Raw genomic sequence first — 20,461 nt, forward strand, 5'->3', positions numbered from 1 at the left:
AGACCAGCTCTAATACACCTCCAATGGCTCTTTCCCTCTCTCAAGATATTTTCTTTTCATCTGTATCACTTGGACCCCAAACTGACCCTGAAGCTTGGTCTGAGTAAGCAAATCATGTCCACAGGCACTGCTAATCTTCTCAAGAGGGAAAGACCACACTGCTTCCTCCAAATTTGTTTACACTTTTGGTTGAAATGTTCCTGTTATTCAGGTTGCTAGCCCATCTGCAAGACTAAAAATTATATACAACAAACCTCATCATGTGAAAGGCAAGTTCTTCCAGAATGTTCCTCATGTTTGAGGGCCACCTTTCACCACTAACACCATGATTTATGAAACCTCAGAATGGTAACATCCCTGGGCTCCTCTGTTACAGGATCGTCTTTGGAGGAAATCCCGTTCACTCCACGATAATGGCACATGTTTTGGGACAGATCTCAACAGAAATTTCAATGCATCCTGGTGTAGTAAGTATATTTTAGTAGGTGAGCTGCTGAACAAAAATAGAGCCAATAAACAAATGAGGAGTTGAATTACTAAAAGTATAATTTATGAAAATAAATATCTTTTTCATACCACTTTCTGGACTTCCTGAACAGGTTTATTTCCTCTAAAAGGAATGATATTATCTACATAGCAAGAGCTATCAGCTCTCAGATGCAGGGCTGCCTTCAAGAGAGCTGGCTAAACAATGACAAAGTAGATTAGTGTGAAAACGAGGAGACTTCAACACATTCACAGGAATGTGTATTATGAGAAAAGTTATGCATGGCTTAAAATTTTTTTACATCAAAATAAGCTTATTGAATCGCATTTTTCATGAACTTTCTTAAGTACTGTCTTATACAAGTATTTAAAATACATCACTTTGGGCCGGCGCTGCGGCTCAATAGGCTAATCCTCCGCCTGTGGCACCAGCACACCGGGTTCTAGTCCCGGTCGGGGCGCCGGATTCTGTCCCAGTTGCCCCTCTTCCAGGCCAGCCCTCTTGTGTGGTCCGGGAGTGCAGTGGAGGATGGCCCAAGTCCTTGGGCCCTGCACCCCATGGGTGACCAGGAGAAGCACCTGGCTCCTGCCTTCGGATCAGCCGGCCACGGCAGCCATTGGAGGGTGAACCAACGGTAAAGGAAGACCTTTCTCTCTCTCTCTCTCTCTCTCTCTCTCACTGTCCACTCTGCCTGTAAAAAAAAAAAATCACTTTGCTTTAAAATATATGTATTGTCATAAAGAAAGAAGAAAATTCAAAAAAAATTTTCATGTGGAGATTATTTTATAGTAGCAAAGGGGGCAGTAAACAGAGCATACATTTTCGTGCTTCCAAATATTAACATGCTCAATGAATTGGAAGTATATAGAGAGGCAGGAATAGTTAAGAATATCACCATTAACCAGATGGCAAGGGTTAAAATTCAGATCTAGTAGTCGTAATTTGGAAAAATGGCTTCATCTTCCTGCTTTACTTTTATCTTCTGTAAACGTGGGTGAGTCACCACAAAAATAGGTGTTGTGAAAATTCAATGTAATCTAATTCCTAGAAGGGACTGAGCACCTAGCATATAAGAGGTGTTCAATTGATGATCCTTATTATCATAAATGAGGAGGTCAAATTGCTTTATGTCCTTGTAAAATAGCTCTAATGAAACTTAAGCAAGTAAGACATTGAAGGAGCAAGATGGGCCACTATATCTGTCAGAGCCTGACCTAGGAATTTAAGAACTCAGTCTTAACCATTTGTCTCAGGGTCCCCGCAGCTTTAAATAGAAGATTATTGAAATGGCATTTTATTTGCATCTTTCCTGCAGGGCCATACAAGCATGGAATATATTTCTAAATCATTTCTTTTTAAATAAGACTTATTTATTTGAAAATCAGAGTTACAGAGAGAGAGAGCAACAGGGAGAGATCTTCCACTGGTTCACTCCCCAGATGATCCCAAGGGCTAGGGCTGGGCCAGGCTGAAGCCAGGATCCCAGGGCTTCATCTGGGTTTCCTATGTGGGTGGCAGGGGCCCAGACACTTGGCCATCTTCTGCAGCCTTTCCAAGGCCATTAGCAGGGAGCTGGAAGGGAAGCAGAACAGCTGCTACACAAGCTGGTACATACAGAATGCTGGTTTTCCAGGTGACGGCTTTACCTGCTACATCACTAACACCATAAAATCAGTCCCAATGTTTCTAAATCTTTAACATCATCTCTCCCACCTCTTTGTGTTCCTCCTTGAAAAATCGTCCTTCAGTGTCTGTCCAAGTTCACTAATTTAGCCAAGACGCAAGTAGATAACCAAGGGCAAGTCCTGATACAATCCATGGATTGATTCCCCGAGCAGGGATGAGTTCTTGCTCTCAGTCATTTCTAAACTGAGATCCTGAGGCCATCTTTGTGGTTTCCTGTATATTTCAGGTATTGGTGCATCTAAAAATTGCCAAGATTTAACATTCTGTGGGACAGGACCAGCGTCTGAACCAGAGACTAAGGCTGTCTCCAGCTTTGTAGAGAGCCAGAAGGAGAACATTGTGTGTTTCCTGACCATACACTCTTATGGGCAGTACATTCTCTTGCCATACGGCTACACCAAAAATAAATCAAGTAACCATGAAGAACTGGTAAGTCCACAGTGACATGGCCTTCAGAATAACTGCAGAAAGACCTCTGCCTTCCTTTTACTGACTTTCATTTCCACGGGCTGGCTCCAGCCCCCCTTTTTTCTCTCTGCTCATCTTCAGTTTCTTTTTTCTTGCTTTTTGCTCTTTGCCAAGCGCCTGATGGAAGGCTTCGGGTTCAATGCAGCTTTACCTATGTTAATTAACTACCTGTTCCATAAAGTGTCAAGTAGGGAGGCATCTTAGGTATTCGTCTATAATATAAATGAGATGATTATGTTAATAATCTGTAGGAATGTGCTTTCATTTCTGTAAATTCTCTCGAAGCTCCATTCAGCAATTACAGCTTTTAAACCACGCTTTAAAGAACTTGCCAGCTGTTAGTAGAATATGGCATATCTAAAATAACACAGTAAACAATATCTGCTCTCTTCTCTGCTAAACACAATGCTCTATTTTATCCTAAACTTTTCCTCCAATATTTGCCTAGGAATATTTGTGAGGGGAAGTGCCCGTGAAATGCAAGCTGAGGCAGGGAAGCTGTGTTTTGCATTATCTGAGGTACACATTCTTCTCCAAAGCTGTGTTTACCCAAGCACTGGGGGCCGGAATTGCTGAAAAGGACTGGGCTCTTTTCTCCTTGATGAAACTTTTGACAAATCAAAGAGAGAGCACAATAAGAATTGTTATAATATTTGCTATCCTTTTATTTAAAAAATTTTAATTGTAAAACACACATAACATCCAACTTACCATCTTAACATTTTCAAAGGTATGGTTCAATATTTCACATTCTTGTGTAATCAATGGCAAGAATTTTCTCCTCATGGGTAATTGAAACTATATGTCCATTAACATCTCCTCATTTAACCCTATACCTCTACCCTTGGCAACCATCATTCTACTTTGTATTTTTATGAATTTGGCTACTCTAGATAACATATATGCTCAGAATTGTTCAGTATTCACCTTTTTATGGATGATTTATTTTACTGGCATGTCTTCAAGACTCACCCATGGCTGGCGCCACAGCTAACTTGGCTAATCCTCCACCTGCGGCACCGGCACCCCAGGTTCTAGTCCCAGTTGGGACACTGGATTCTATCCCGGTTGCTCCTCTTCCAGTCCAGCTCTCTGCTGTGGCCCGGGAAGGCAGTGGAGGATGGCCCACGTACTTGGGCTCTGCATCCGCATGGGAGACCAGGAGAAGCACCTGGCTCCTGGCTTTGGATCAGCCCAGCGCTCCAGCAGTAGCGGCCATTTGGAGGGTGAACTAATGAAAAAAGGAAGACCTTTCTCTCTGTCTCTCTCTCTCTCTCACTGTCTAACTCTACCTGTCCAAAAAAAAAAAAAAAAAAAAGAAGAAGAAGAAGACTCATCCATGTGGTATATGTGAGAATTTCCTTCCTTTTGAAGGCTGAACAATGGTCTATTGAATGTATAGACCATACTCTGCTCATTCATTCATCCACTGATGGGCACTGCGGTTGCTACCACATTTCAGTTACTGTGAATAATGCTGCTATGAATATAGATGTACAATATCGCTTCAGGACTCTTATTTCAATTCTTTTGTATACATAATCATCCCCTGGTATCCACAGGGAATTGGTTCCAGGGCCCCCTGTGAATACCAAAGTGTGCAGATGCTCTCTTATATAAAATGAAATAGCATTTACACAAACATATTCTCTCTAGATTACTTATAACACCTAAAATAATGTAAATGCTATCTATTAGTTGTTATTCCATATCATTTAAGGTATAATGGCTAGAAAATAAAGTCTGTATGTATTTTGTACAGACACAATTTTTTCCCTTAATATTTTTGATCCTTGGTTGGTTGAGTCTGTGGATGTGGAACCCTTCAAAACAGAAAGATGACAAAAAAAAAAAAAAACCCTCCCCCCCCCAAAAAAAAAAAAAAAAAACAGAAAGATGACTTAACTGGAATTGCTTGATCATATGGTACTTGTATCTTGGAAATTTTTTAAAGATTTATTTATTTATTTATTTGAAAGAGTTACACAGGGAGAGGAAGAGAGAGAGAGAGGTCTTCCATCTGCTGGTTCACGCCTCAAATGGCTGCAATGACTGGAACTGCGCTGATCTGAAGCCAGGAGTCAGGAGCTTCTTCTGGGTTTCCCACGCGGGTGCAGGGACCCAAGGACTTGGGCCATCCTCTACTGCTTCCCCTGGCCATAGCAGAGAGCTGGACTGGAAGTGGAGCAGCCAGGATCGAATTGGAGCCCATACAAGATGCCGGCATGGTAGGCAGTGGCTTTACCCTCTATGCCACAGCATCGGCCCCATATCTTGGAAACTTTTTGAAGAATTACAACCCTGCTTTCTATAGTGGCAGCACTGTTTTATATATCTACAAATAAGGCACAACGATTCCAATTTATTCATTCTTATCCACATGTGCTACTTTTTTTATCTTAATTTTAAAAAAAATAAGCTTCATGTTAGGTGTGTATGTTGGGGTGGTCCCTACCACTAAGGGACTAAGGGAAGCACCAGGTCTTTTACACCTCTTTTTCTTCTTACTTTGGAGCAGGATCCATAAAATATAAGGCCTGGGTGCCAAAAGGACTACTGTAGATTTTTGCTTGAGAAAGCCCTTTCCCCACTGTCAAACATATACACAGTCCCCAAGTACTTTTCTTACAATTCCTTTTTCTTTATTGGTCCAGGAAAATCTATTGTGTGATCATTTTGCAAAATGTGGAAATAACTAATATTTACCCATATCTTTACAGTCTACAAAGGAATTTTACAGACATAGTCTACTTTGCCTATCTTAATCATATAGTCAGCTCCTTTTGGAAGTGTAGGAACTGAGACATTGACTTAACTATATCTGTAGCACCTCTGTAGACAGGAAACAGTGGTGTCTGGCCTGAAATTCATGTCTTTGGACTCCAGAGACCATATACCTCATTCCACTACCTCACACTGGCTCTCTCAGCTCAGTAAGGGCCTACAACTTCTAGGAGCAATTATCAGATTATGTTCCCTGTCAACTATGTACTGTCCTTTTCATTTGTGAGCTCTGGAATCTCTATTTCTTTAATAAAGAAATCTGCAAAGGCAGATATTTCAGGCAAGAAGCCCAGAACCCTCTTTATCCCCGGTGTCTGTGGCCTTTGTTGTAGATTTCTACTTTCTCCTTAAAGGGAACTGTGGAATCAACAAATGAGTCTCCAAAAGGAGGCCACTATCAATCTTTGATGGGAAAGAATTTTCTATCAGCAGAAGGATGTTTGATGGGAAGAAAGGAGTCTGCCACCAGCATTTGGATACTCCAGTATTTTTCTGGGAACTTCATTTTCTTCTAGACACAGGAAAACAGGAACTACCTGGTCATTTTGCAAGCTATGTATTCAAAGATTTGAGAGCCCTGTTGCCATAGGTCAGATGGAGCAAGAATGGAGGAGCTTGGGGCAATAGCTTTGATGGTACTTGAAGGACCATTAAGACTAGAATTTTTGGCAACTCCTTAGTACCATGTGTAGAAATAGACAAATTTAACTGAGAAAGATTGCTTCAATTCTGTGTTGCTTAGTCTCAGGTGTTGGAGAGTTCGTGTAAACATTCATCTCCAAAATTTTTCAATAAAGTGGCATTGTGAATACTTCACCAGCACATGTCAATGTTGTTGAAACTACTTAGCAGTGCTTTTATGTTTTTTGGGGGAAGGGGATGTAAGCTTTTATATGGTGCACAAAGACACAGAATGAAATCAATTGCTCTGGGAAGATTTCCATTTCTATCACTATTTACAACCACCAAAGATGGCTAATTAATCTCTATATATTTACAAAACCAAAAATTTTTAGAAATCATAGTAAATATTACACTATTTGATAGACAACTTGGCAGTAATTGTTTAGGGGAAACATAACTATATATAATTCCTTCCTAAGCTGCTCTGGAAATTAGGATACAATAAGAATGTTAATGTTTTACATGCTTAAATTCTTTCCATTTGGACTCTTTCCACATCAAATTGTGTAAGCCATCCCAAACATGGTCCTCCTCTCACCCATCCACCCCACCCACTGTCAAACACATTCCAGGGCCTTAATCAAACTGTTCATGTGCCTGTCTATGAATTTATGCTTATAGGAAAATTTCTAGACTCAGTGAAGGACTTGATAAGGCTAGAGATCTTCAGCAACATTTATCAGCACATAACAAGTACTGTTGGAAAGAAGTTTTTATGATTTTGACTAGGGTATTCAGATTGTGCATCCTTAATCTGAAAAATATGAAATACTCCAAAATCCAGAATTTTTGAGTGACAATATGATGGTACAAGTGGAAATTTCACACCTGACTTCATGTGATGGGTCATAGTCAAAACACAGGTACATTAAAAACATTGGATAAAATTACCATCAGGTCATGTGTATAAGATGTGTATGAACCAAATTAATTTTGTGTTTAGATTTGTGCTCCATACACAGGATACCTTATTATGTATATGTAAATAATCCAAAATCTGAAAAGATTCCCAAATCTGAAATAATTCTAGCTCCAAGCACTTTGAACAAAGGATATGCAACTTGTACTTTTAAGCTGAGAGGAAAGGCAACAGAGAAACTGGTCCTAGATGGCATTGTAGTATAGTTTCTTTTTTTTTAACTTTTATTTAATGAATATAAATTTCCAATGTACAGCTTATGGATTGCAACAGCTTCCCCCTCCCATAACTTCCCTCCCACCCGCAACCCTCCCCTCTCCCACTCCCTATGTAGTATAGTTTCATAAGGGGAGGGAATTGCATTCAGAAATTCCACCTCCAGACACAGAAGCTGAATCAGTAGTCTAGGGAATTTCCACTTTGTCACCTCAGAAGTGACTGGATCAATACACGCAGATCACAAGTGTACATGTACACATTTCTCAGGCCTATCTTCTAACTCACACTAATTGTTAATGGAATCCTTTAAAAAAAAATCCGAAGTACTTTTTACCACAAAAGATGGGGAAACTGAGAGAATTGTTTCCCATTCCAAAGCCAGAATTTGGGGGAGAGGAAATAGAAAAGGTAAAATAAGAAAAGCCTGGCAATGGAAATGATAAATCATTGTCTAGGGGTGAACTGCAGGAAAGAAAACAATGCAGGTATCACTAGGATGGAAAATGTAGTCTGGACCTGATCCATGCTTCCCAAATAAAAGTTAAGCCCCCCCATGGGCCAGTTAGCATGGGGTTTTATTCCGAGAATCACAAGTGAATTAACAATAAATTCTAAGCAATTTGTATGTCTAACAGAGACTTACAACACTTCATAAGGGAATGGAGTTGGTAAATTACAGTGGGCTTTCCCCAAGCCTCTTGTTCTTGATTTCATCACACACAGCAGCACCTGAATCCTTTCCACTCCTCACTCTCAGTTCCTTAATAGAACTTTTCTATCAAGAGTTCCCCTTTCTGACTCCCCAATCCTGCTTATAATTTCCTCTTCTTCATACAAATAGCTCTTGTGCTTCTTTCAATGTGAATGCGTAAGCTGACTGTAAACCTCATTCTTTAGCCTTTCCTGTCCATAATCTCAGTTCTGGACAGTATAAACAGAGGGACTGAGACAGATGCACATTAGCTTTTTAGGGGAGAGAGAGAGAGAGAGAGAGAGAGAGAGAGAGAGAGAGTCAGAGATGACCAAAGACAATTCTCAGTCATAAGTAATAACATGGAAAAATACTTGCAAATAATTTGAAGTAATCTTTTTTTCTTGTATCTTAACCACACACAAAAAATCCCAGATGCCTTAAGGATATAGCCTACAATTGCTGCAGATGCTTCCCACCACAATTTGCTGCCTTTGTTAGTCTTCCTTTTGCATTTCACTGTACCTATCTCCACTCTGCTCAAACATTCTCACATTTTAGGATTCAATTAGACAGTGCAGAGTTAGGAAGTGAGAGGGGCTAAAACTAGACCTGTCTTTGATTGACAGTCAGGGGAGATGATGCACCTGCAAGTGCAGCCAAGCTGCCCTCAGGGGTAAAAGCAATGATGGATTCTGGTCCAGGTAAGGAACAGCAAGGGGATTTGGCTGATGTTTGTTCAGAATCCAGGAGGAAGTACTATATATTATCTGCTAAGTAGTCAATAGGGTTGGGGAGTCTCGAGTCTGTTGATAGAGCTGGGCCAGAATATTCATCACAATATCAGTAAGCACAGCCAACAGAAATTGGCCTTAGTTAGTGACTGATCTCAGGAAATGGTTTTCAGAGAGCAAAGCTGAGATCCTAGAAACCAACTATTTCTGAGAGATTTCTAATATTATAAGGTGACAGTGTGGTAGGTATGGAGACAGGTGTGACTTCTAGCCCTAAACTTTTACAGATATGTGAGAGGTAAGTATTAAATACATGTAAGAAGAATTGGAGTGGCGTCATAAGAGAAGCATTAACAAAGGGCATAGCGGAGAATTTAGTTGAAGCAAGGTAAATTCTCATGAAAAATATGGCATTCAAGAAAGTTCTGTGAAGTTGGGAAGAATTTCAACTAGCAGAGATTAAAGGTATGGATCCCACCTGATAAAAGCTAGAGAGGATGAGGAACATGAGGCATGTCTTTATAACTGTGAGGAAATGAGTTTGACTATGCTCTAGGTGGGTGTACAGAATATAACGTAATAAATGGGTTAAGCCAATATTTTAGAGGTTCTCAATGGCTGGGAAGTTTCTAGTTAGCTCAGTAAGAAATCTGGGGTTACTGAAGGCTTTTCAGCAGGATCATGATCATAGCTCTAGTCAACACAGATCCATCTAGAAGCCAAGTGGAAACAATGAAGATGAGAATCAGTCATAAAAAGGAAAGTTATTAGGAGATGTAACAGATCAAGAGACAATGAGTCTGAAAAAGGGTGACGGCACTGGCAATGCAGCTAAGTAACTGAGAAGAGAGTAGAGATACCTGCAGGATTTTCCATGTGTGTTTGGAAGACCAGAAATATGAAAGTCACAACAGCCTTGTTAAAGGGAGACAATGGGATTAAATAGGATGTGTGTTGAATTGGAGGTACCACCAGGTTCCTTAATTGTAGATATAGAATGGGAAGTTAGAAATATGACTTAAGACTCTAGAAATGGATCTGTACAAAATTCCAAGCCCATGGATTGTTGAGTTTATTTTTAACACCAGGTATCTGTATTTCCCACCTACAGATACAAGTTGGACAGAAGGCAGCAAATGCATTGAAAGCAAAGCATGGAACCAATTATAGAGTTGGATCAAGTGCAGATATTTTATGTAAGTATCTTTATTTCCCTTTTCAATAATATCTAAGGAACAAAATAAGTCAGTGGACTTTGGATGGTAAGATGAGCAAGAAAGGAAGAGAAAAATTCCTGGGATCAACAGGGAGTTGTACAAATCAAAATGACCAATGATACAAGGGAGTCTGTCCAAATTCATAATTATAGTCTGTAGCGATATGGCATGAGCTAAAATGGAAGAAAAATAATACATTTTCTCATACCAAAACTTCCCTTGACTTGAGTTGGAAAGAGATGGGAAGTTAGAAGACCCAGAGGTTAACACAAAGGACACTGTGCAATGATACTTGGTCAGTTAATTTGTTTCCCAGAAGCCCCATCAGCCAGAAAGCAAAGCAGGATGTGGCCTGATGTTGCTGTTGATTTGTTCGGAGAGGAAGAGCGTGGTGGGGGCAAGAGACACGGAGTCACCACACAGACTCCAGGAGCTGGGTGAAAGCAGGCCAGAGATGAGCAGCCTGCAGACTTGTTTATTTCAATTGCTACAGCAGCTTATATAGCCAAGGCAACCAATCTGGTCAAGGGACGGTCTATGCCCTAACCAATCACACCCTGTTGCCAGGCAGTTTCCGAAGCCATCCAATCACAGCCTGTTGCCAGTCAGGCTCTGTTGCCAGGCAGTTTCCGAAACCATCCAATCACAGCCTGTTGCCAGGCAGGCTCCGTTGTCATGTGGTTTCCGAAGCCATCCAATCACAGCCTGTTGTCAGTCAGTTTCTGTTGCCAGTGGCCATCTTGGCATGGCCTTCTCATTCCACCACATTTTCCCCTTTTCATTTATTTTTGAGCAACGGGAGGCATGATTCTTGGCCATACCATTGTTGACCCCGTTTCCATGTGGTCTCTGTATGTGGCTGTGCCTGTCTTAGGTTGTCCCCCAGGGGATCTTACCCATCGTTGACTAACCAGCGCTCAAAACAGGAGACCACAGAAGTGCTTGCTCAGATAGGGGTAGGAATGAGGAACAATGGTAATCAGGAATGGCATGACCACACACAGGCTGTGGGCCATTTGAGTGGCTGACCAGAACTAGTGGGATATAAAACAGTAACGGATGTGGCTATGGGCAGTTTCTCAGGGTAGGATGATAAGGCAGGTGCGTCTGCTAACAAGGCGGACTCTCAGTCTTGTTCAGATGGTTCTGGTTGGCTGTCAGTTGCAGGCTTGATGTTTCTGGCTGGTACCCAAATGGGCTGTCCCACATTCTCTGGAAAGACACAAGCGTATCCTCAACCTTTGGTTAGCAGAAGCTTTTTACAGGTGTTGGAATCCAGGCCCTGAATTCTGCATCCACTCCTACATGAGTGGCAAACCTGTGGGTGGGAGGGGGGTCTAGTGGCTGCCCTGAGAGCCTGGGGTGCCTGGGGACTGCCACAAATGTGGGGATCCTCACTGGGTGCGGATGGGATGACCTTGAATGGGTTATCGCCTCAAGGTCGTCTAAGATCATCCCATGGGTATTTGAGGGGTGGCTGACTAGGCATTGCTGCATTGTCTGCTGTCATGTCATTTTCACTCTCGGAGCTCTCTCTCCCTGTCATCAACTGTTGTCTGTGAGGCAGGGACCTGGAGTGTCAGGCTCTTATCACTCACAGATTCATTATGTTTGGTAATCTGCATGGGATTCTGAGAACGGGGTATCTTTCCCATGTCTGAGCGCTTAAGAGCGGCACGGTACACCAACTCTAGCCAAAGGAAAGACACGCACAGCACTGCTGCCATAACAAAGCAAATTCCTAGCACCTCAGCAGCTGATGGCATTTTGCAGGGGTTTCCCTACATTAGACGAACAGACAGTGCTGTATCAGATCGTACATATGTCCTGTGCTTAGTGGGGGACTTCCTTGATTCATTAGGTCGAGGCCGTATGCCCACATGGTGTCTCTGGAGCGTCACTTCTCTGGAGTGAGGGAAGATGACCTGGTTCCGAATTCTGGGATGATTAGTCCCTTATGTGAATTCTCAGGGCGAACCGAAAGTAAAAGGAGGAGCCAAGAAGCGGCGATACGCCTCTGGGCAGTGTGTACCTAACCTGGGGTCACTTAGACCGAGGACAAGGACAAGGAAAGGGGCATAGGAGGGGGTCCACAGAACCGAACAGCATACAAAACACTGAGGCGCCTACTTGGCGAAATCCAGGGGGGACATCGCCAAGTCCGACACGCTGTCTCTCTCTCAGTCACGTTGATGCGCCAGATGTTGAGGTTGATTTCTTCTGAGAGGAGGAGCGTGGTGGGGGCAAGAGGCAAGGAGTCACCACACAGACTCCAGGAGCCAGGTGTAAATGGGCCAGAGGCGAGCAGCCTGCAGACTTGTTTATTTCAGTTGCTACAGCAGCCTGGTAAAAGGATCTAGAAGAAAAAAAATCAGTGAAAGGAAAATGCCCTGTGTCCCCCAACCCCCAACCATCACCTCCTCCACCTTCTAGGGACCCACAGAGAATATTTTCCTCTGGGTCATTTTGTTTCTGTTCCTTTAAGTAAGTCACTTCATTATTGCTTTGCAATATTAGATTGCCTGGTCTTTGATTTTATCTGATAAACTTTAACAAACTTTTCTATATGCCAGGCATAGTACCAGATATAAGGGTGGGGGCCCGAGAGGCTAAAGACACTTACTATCAAGAAAAGGAGGAAGACAGCTACCTATGACACTCTAATCTGAAAAAAAGAGTCTCTACTGATTGAATATTTATTCCCTGAAACGGCCATAGAAATCTATCCATTGAAAATAACATTTTTACCTATTCCTGCATGTTTTCCTTTGTAGATTCCTCATCAGGGTCTTCAAGAGACTGGGCTCAAGACATTGGGATCCCTTTCTCATACACGTTTGAGCTGAGGGACAATGGCACATATGGATTTGTTCTGCCAGAAGCTCAGATCCAGCCCACCTGTGAAGAAACCATGGAGGCTGTGCTGTCAATCCTGGATGATGTGTATGCAAAATACTGGCTCTCGAACAGTGCTGGGAAGGTGACCTCCATCACTGTGGTGCTGAGTCTGTTGATGTCTCTGATTGCTCTTCTCTAAGTACATCCTACCAGGCCTGCTCAACACCAGTGACATAGCTGTGGTTAGAAGGAAAGCATGCTAGTTTGTAGAGAAGTCAATTAACTTTAACTAAAAATAATTTCTATTTCAATAAAGAAGAATAGTGTCTACATTTTAATGCTTGTTTGCTGGCAATTAATTTTAATGACTTTATACCATTGGAGGGTGAACCAACGGCAAAAGGAAGACCTTTCTCTCTGTCTCTCTCTCTCTCTCTCACTGTCCACTCTGCCTGTCAAAAATAAATAAAAAAAAAAAGAGTATAGTATTAATCAGCTATTACTATAGTAATACTACAAGCTAAACACTTCTAAAACTCAATGATGTGTCAATCTATAGGTCAACAAGAAATCCTGGTGATCTTGGCTGTGATCACTTATACATCTGAGGTCAGCTTCAGGGCTCACTTGAGACCTGGCCAGCTGTCATTTATTCTAGGATAGCCTCAGCTGGGATAAGGAATTCTGACTCTGCTCCATGTACTTCCTCTCCCAGCAGGTTAGGCAAGTCATGTACTCATGAATATGGTAGAGAAAGAACAATGGGAGAGCAAGTCCCAATGTACAGATACATTTTAAACCTCTGCTTGCATAACATTCGCTAACATTCCATTGGCCAGAGGAAGTCAGTCACATGACTGAATTCATTGTCAAGGGGTAGTGCAGAGCTCAATGTGTGAAATGAAGAATTGGGCCATCAGTGAAATTATCTGATGTTTAATATTGCACCCTTGAGCTTTACTGATTTAGCATTATAGTTAGGACAGCACAGCTATAATATGAAGCAATTCAATAGGATTGCTATTATTTTATTCACTTTTAAATTTTAAAAAGTTGAGTACCAGTGGAACCCCATTGTTCTTAAAATCTAATTAAAGGTCACCTCATGAGATTCTGATGGAGCCTTTTGTAGTCTACTAGTTTTTTCTGATTTATGATCTCAATATTCAATAAGGAAAATGAAGTAGGAATAGGTTTCCTGCCCTGGGGTGTGGGGATTTTTTTTCATCTAAATTCTTCGAAAATTTTGCTTCTGCTTTTGAGCCAGGTTTTTTTTTTTTTTTAATTTTGTGTTAATGAGTTAGGAGCAGAATTCAGGGGATAAATTATATGATCTCTTCATGTAGTTGTTGCTAGTTTTGTCTATTTTATTTATGTATCAAAAAAATTTTTGAGACTGTTTTCAGCACATTTTGCCAGGCTGGGGGGTTATAATGGTGAACAAGATAGACACAGCCCTGTCTGTTTTGAATTTATATTCCAGTGGGTGAGATTAGGAGCAGCAACCACACATAAGTGGAATGGGTACTGTGAATCCCAGCTCTGGGTGAATCATTTATTTATAACACTAATAAATAAACATTGTAGCTTGTGACGCATGCAATGAAGGAAATAAGCAGTATGTGGAGAGATCTGCAAGGGCCAGATTGTATGTTTAGGGATATGTGGGCATTTAATTGCACTCTAATCTATTAAGTTTCTTTTTTTCACAACTTCACAAAAGGCCAATTTATAAAAAAAAAAAACAACAGTATTTCCTGCATTCAATCTGATCTTAAAGTAGCATCTATGACTGTCATTGCCTATGTATCTCTGTATGACACCTTGAAATTGTGCTAAGCACTTGTCAAGTTGAACAAACGTAGCTGTGACCAGCTGACAGGGTCCCCTTGGGTGTTCAGTCACCCATTTCTAAATTTCCTTGTTGGTCACAGTCACAACGCACTTCTTGGTTGTTCCCCTTTTATTGCCTTTCTTTGTTCTCTTTATTTCTTCACGTTTTGCTAGTATGTGACTGATAAGGGTCAGAAAGGAAAATGCCAGGGCCAATAGGGTTTAATGAATCAGAGAACAGCTATTTACATAAACATGTCAACTCCACAATCATGGTTTTGCCAGGAGAGAATGATTGGGTTTCATCAATGGTCATCCTAAAACAGCAGAAAAGCAGTATTACTCCCTAATGCCTTATTCAAGAAGACAGTCGTGAGCTGTTCTTAGAGACACACATTGTAAGTTTTAATCTAGCCTATGTTTTTTTTTTTGTTTTCAAGGCTATTTTTAAAATAATTTGAACCTCTGAGTATTATAGGAGCTCTCATCTACAAATTTTAATTCCTATCTAAAGACTGAGTCCATGGTCAAACAAATTTGGAAGGAAACAGAAAAAAATTCAACCCATCAGCTTACCTCTAGTTTCCCACATGAATTTTCCCAGACTCTAGGATACAATCATAGCCCCCTTGAGGGGCTTCACACATCTCTCTAAGGTACTGGGGCACATGACATATGTTTTACTTCTTCTGAAAGTTTTTACTTCCTCTGTAAAGCTCCTAAAAGCAGTGGTAGAAAGAGGGATGACCTCACTGGTATTTACCTGGTCTAAAAGGATGTAATAGCTTGGGAAAATGTCACAACTGATACAACTATCACAATCTGGAGAATATCCTATACCATGACTTATTGGAGCTGGGATTTAATTTACTGTGCCTTATATCTGAGAAGTTAGCTTATTAGCATTTCATGGGTATCATTAGAAGAGATGCGACCCCTGGGCCACAGTCAAAGGACATAATCACTCATGACAGCAGCATGAACATCAGCATATTTACATTGGTTTTTCTTGCATCCAAGTTTGAAGGGGATGACACAAAGAGCCCAGATGCCATGTGCAACTACAGTGAGTCGTGTTACAGGAAACAAACCCTGAGCTTGGGAATTCACTGCTTTCATAGCAAGTTGTAAGCAAATTTGGTCTTTATCCCAGAATGAGATATTTCCTCAACCCTCATTCCTCATCCCTCGAATAGAAAAATGGCCCAGGTAAATAGTGGTCATGGCCTTGCATTCTTGCCACAGCCAAAAAGATGGATATGAAATTAGAAGGCCATGAAAGACTATCTCCCAATATTCTTTGTTCTTTGGATTGAATCATATGAAATTTCTATTTTCATAGGTCAAAAATTTCAGTATTGGTGATTTTATAGGGTAAACAGTTCAGTGCTAATAGAAGTATTTCCATAAAACCCTTTTATTTTTCAGAAAGGTTGACTATACTGCATTTTCTGTTTCTGCTTTTCCTTGCACCCAATTCTGTCAGTAATTTTTCCCCATAACTTCCTACAAAGGACCTACAGCTTCTTGACTTATAGATAAATTTACAGTTTAAAGTGATGCAAAATGATAAGTTCAGGTGGCATCTAAGCTTCTGGCTCTAACTTTATCTACACTATGGCCAAAATGAATCTGCTTCTGCTATCTAGTTCAAGCCTTTCCATTTCTTTTTGTTATGAAGCTTACTCATTTCATGATACATTATTAAAAATATATTTTGTATATCACCTCAATGTTATTCTTACCTTATGTGTTTACCTTGTATCTGGTGTAAACTTATCATGTCACAAAGGGAAGTCGACTGTCAAATATATAAAATTATAATATTAAAAGCAAGAGTTTTTTAAAAATAACTTAATTTCTGTTATGATGCATAGTGATTAAAACATTTTATGTTTATTGCTTTGGATGATAGACATAAGAACCCTGAGTTAAGCACTTTTTTAAATTTGATGAAGCTGAGACATAAAGAACTTAATCGACATGATCACACTCTTCTTTTTAATGTTTATGTATTTGTTTTTATTTATCAAAAAGGCAGAACAGTAAGAGAAAGGAGTGGGGGACAGAAAGATCTTCAATCTGTTGGTTCACTCCTCAAATGTTTGCAACATCCAGCATTGGGCCTGGCTGAAGCCAGGAGCCAGGAACTACATCTGAGTCTCCTATTTGAGGGGCAAAATCCCAAATACTTGAGCCATCATCTACTGCCTCTCAGGGCACACATCAGCAGGAAGCTGGATTGGAAACAGAGGAGAGATTCCATCCTAGGTGCTCTGATACAGGATGTAAGCATCCCAACCAGTGGCTTAACCTGCTGCACCACAACTGCCCCAAGTCACACTGTTGGTAATAATTGTTGATTGATCTGATAACTTGTTGGGATAGGAATTTTCCTTTTCTGGGATATCAGAAGTACTCTCTAATGGACATTGTCAGTGGTTTTCTAAAATCCCACTAGGCCCCTTCTTCTGAATCCCTCTCCATTGTTGATGTGAATTTTGTTTTTGTTTTTTGCCTCCAACAGCTCACACCAATATGACTTTGCTAGAGACTACTCAGGGCTACTGAATGTACTTTGTCTGCCACAAAGTCTACCCACAGTGAGCTAGAAGAGTGTGAGAACTCCATTTCCCATCAGAAACACCCATGCCCTGCCTGTTTGGCAGCCTGTTTGGTCCAGTAATATTAAATCCCAATTGTCTTCAAATTGGAGCTATGACATGTTTCAGAGATCCTGTGGGGTAAGGCTGAAGTCACCCCCAAAGTGCTTTCCCTTGCTTGGCTTCCTCCCCTTTCCTTTTGAATTATTTCCAAAACATCACAAATGTCTAATTTCTTAAAAAGATTTTAATGCAAATATTATTTAATGTTTAAAATATGTCTGAGAATTGTAAATGTTGTCTGGCTAGAAATGTTCCTCTTTTGATGATGCTATCATTTTACAACATGAATTTTGTTTCAGATAAGACTTTGACTTCAGAAAAACATATGCATTTTCAGTTGAGCCTCTTATTGAAGGCATAGTGAAAAAGATTAGCCTTTATGAGCACATAAATTTTGAAGTTGGTGCTATGATAAGATGAGAAAATAATAGCTATTTATTACAGTTTTTCACCCAGCTATAATCAAGAATTCATAGTCTTCTCAGATATTCCAAAAGAAGAATTTTCCTTCAAGGATTCATTTACTTAAAATAATAAAAATGAATTAAAAATAAAGTTCTGAAGAGCTTCAACAGTGGGTGTACTAACTCCTATCAGGCTGGCATGCTCATTTCCCATGAAGTTCTCATTTTTTTTTTCTGAGAACATTTTTCTTTTTTAAAAACAGATTTGTGAAAGTCAGCTCCAAATCAAAGATGAGCAATGTCCTTTCTCTTCACACAGATGGTGCAAAACAGACACAGAAATACAGAGGAGGTCAAGAGGAACATGTGCTCATGGGTTGGAGCCCCCCAAAACCCAGCTGAGTAGGTAGAGGAGCCTACAAAATTGAAGTGAAAGGTTGGGATCAGCTGATTACAGTTCCTGAACACCAGGCAGGGGTCTAGACATTATCCGCCTAAGCTGCAGAAAGTACTAACACTTTTGCATAGTGGGAGGAAGGCATGTATTGCGTAAATATTAGATGGACTAGACTGCAGGGGTGGGAAACCTTTTTGTTTCCCATGCCATTTGGATATTTATAACATCATTCAGGAACCAACAAATTTATCAACTTAAAAATTTGCCTGCTATAGATTTATTGAACTTCAAGTCCCATCTTGTTGTTGCCTTTGCAGGGCAGACCAAATGTCTTCGCAGGCCTTATATGGCTCTTGGACTGGGTGTTCTCCACTCCCTGGAGAGACTATCAGAAGGGAGAAGTGAGACAAAGCAGTCCAGAAAATATTCTAAGCACACATACATTGAATAAGATCTAATTTCAGTTGGTGACCATAGAAATGGAAACAGAGAAACATACCCTTGGAAATGGTGTTCTGGCACAGCAGGTAAAGCTTCCGCTGGCATCTCACATGGGTGTTAGTTCATTTCCCAGCTGCTCCACTTCTGAATCAGCTCCCTCTGATGGCCTGGGAAAAGCAGCAGAAGCTGACCCAAGTGCTTGGGGGGTGTTGCCACCCACATGGGAAATCTGGAAGAAGCCCCTGGCTTCTGGCATCAGCCTGGCTCAGCTCTGTCTATTGTAGCCATTTGGGAGTCTCTCTTTCTCTCTCTTTCTCTTTCTAACTCTGACTTTCAAAGTAAAGTAAATATTTTTTTTAAAAAGAGATATAAATCATAGATATTATTCAGAAAAAATCAATATGGGATATATAAATAAGAACATACCCAAAAACATAAGGTTGAAAATATTGTGAGTAGCTGATTAGAAAAATTGTACTATTAAAAGTCCAGGAGACCTTGTAGTCAATCAACTTTATTTCATCTCTACCAAGGAAGGCATAATGATGCTGATAATAGACTTATGATCCATGGAAGCCAGAAGGAGAGCAGGATGGAAAAATGAAAAGCCATGTGGTTTCAGATAGGAAACAGGAAATGAAGAATCATCACATTGAATGTGTTAGTTAAAAGTTGGGGTTAATTTTCCATCTTTAAGTCAGGTGTTGAGTCACAAGCACTCTTCATTTCAATCTCACATTTCAAGCTTTATTCAGTATGGTAGCTTAGTAAAATCTTTTACAAAGTTAAAAGGAACTATAATCTTCACCAGTTTCCTATTGCACATACGCTAATTTACCCTATGACATTTATTTTATAATTAGGTTTGGAAGTCTATCACTTTAAAGGTTGACTATTTTCTTCAAGACGGTTGCTTAAGAGATTTGTTTTACAGCAGAATTCTTATTGCAAATATAAGTTTACCTTGATGCACGATATGTAAATCAGATAAAAACTATTCTTCCTGATTTCAGGAGAAGGATGGGTTTTGGATCAGGAGATACATCCCTCTTCCTTGGATTTTCCTGTAGTCTTGAAGTACTTACTATTCAAAGCAGGGTCCTTGGAATAGTAACATCAGTCTTAACTGGGAGCTTGTTAGAAATTCAAATTCTTGGACATCAGAGCTGTGTTTCACAAAATCCCTAGGTAATTTGATGCTCTTGAAAGTTTACAGTTTAATGTTGTATAAATCACCTGGAAAGCTCATTTTTAAAAATGTGTTTATTTACTTATTTTATTTGTTTGAAAGGCAGAGAAACAGACAAAGATCTCCCATCTGCCGGTTTACTTCCCAAATGCCAGCAAAAGCCAGGGCTGGGCCAGGCTGAAACCAGGAGCCCAGAACTTAATCCACATCTCCATTGGGTGACAGGGAACCCAGCACTTGAGCCATCACCTACTGCCTCCCAGGGTGCACACTAGCAGGAAGCTGGGATAGGCAGTGGAGCCAAGACTGAAACCCAAGCACTCTGACACGGATTGCTGGCATCTAAAGAGGCATCTTAACTGCTGTGCCAAACACTCACCCCTGAAAAGTTGATTAAAACACAGATTCTTGACCACATCAATATATCAGTGGTAGAGCATTAGATTTTGCATATTTAGCAAGCTCCCAGATGATGCTGATACTGTTGGTCCTCTGGCGACAACACATTGAATAGCAAGAACCTAAACCAACGGTTCTCCAATATTAGCAGCCATGAGAATCATCTGGAAGGTTTATTGAAATGTGAACTGCTGGGCTCCATCTCGAAGCTTCTGATTCAGCAGGTGGAGTCTGAGAATTTGTATAGCTAACAAGCTCTCAGGTGATGTTGATACTGGAAATACAGTTCCTAGGGAACACATTTTGGGAAATACTGAAATATAACACTTTGCTGATAATCAGGTTAGAGCTGCCACCAGTAAACGAAGTATCTGGTTTATGCTTTTCCATAAAGAGGGGTAAAAA

At 40.6% G+C, this 20,461-nt stretch overlaps 1 protein-coding gene across 1 annotated transcript in view; it reads left to right on the forward strand.

Moving 5' to 3' along the window:
• Window positions 1–12,939, forward strand: part of CPO (carboxypeptidase O) — a 31,675-nt gene extending 18,736 nt beyond the window's left edge. Inside the window, exons 6-9 of the mRNA XM_062201604.1 lie at window positions 377–467; window positions 2,400–2,602; window positions 9,784–9,868; window positions 12,664–12,939. Coding sequence (XP_062057588.1) covers window positions 377–467; window positions 2,400–2,602; window positions 9,784–9,868; window positions 12,664–12,926 — 642 coding nt within the window. The 3' untranslated portion in view covers window positions 12,927–12,939. The remainder of the gene's footprint in view (window positions 1–376; window positions 468–2,399; window positions 2,603–9,783; window positions 9,869–12,663) is intronic.
• The last annotated feature ends 7,522 nt before the right edge of the window (window positions 12,940–20,461 follow it).

This window comes from Lepus europaeus, chromosome 1 (assembly GCF_033115175.1).
Source record: "Lepus europaeus isolate LE1 chromosome 1, mLepTim1.pri, whole genome shotgun sequence".
NCBI lineage: Eukaryota > Metazoa > Chordata > Mammalia > Lagomorpha > Leporidae > Lepus > Lepus europaeus.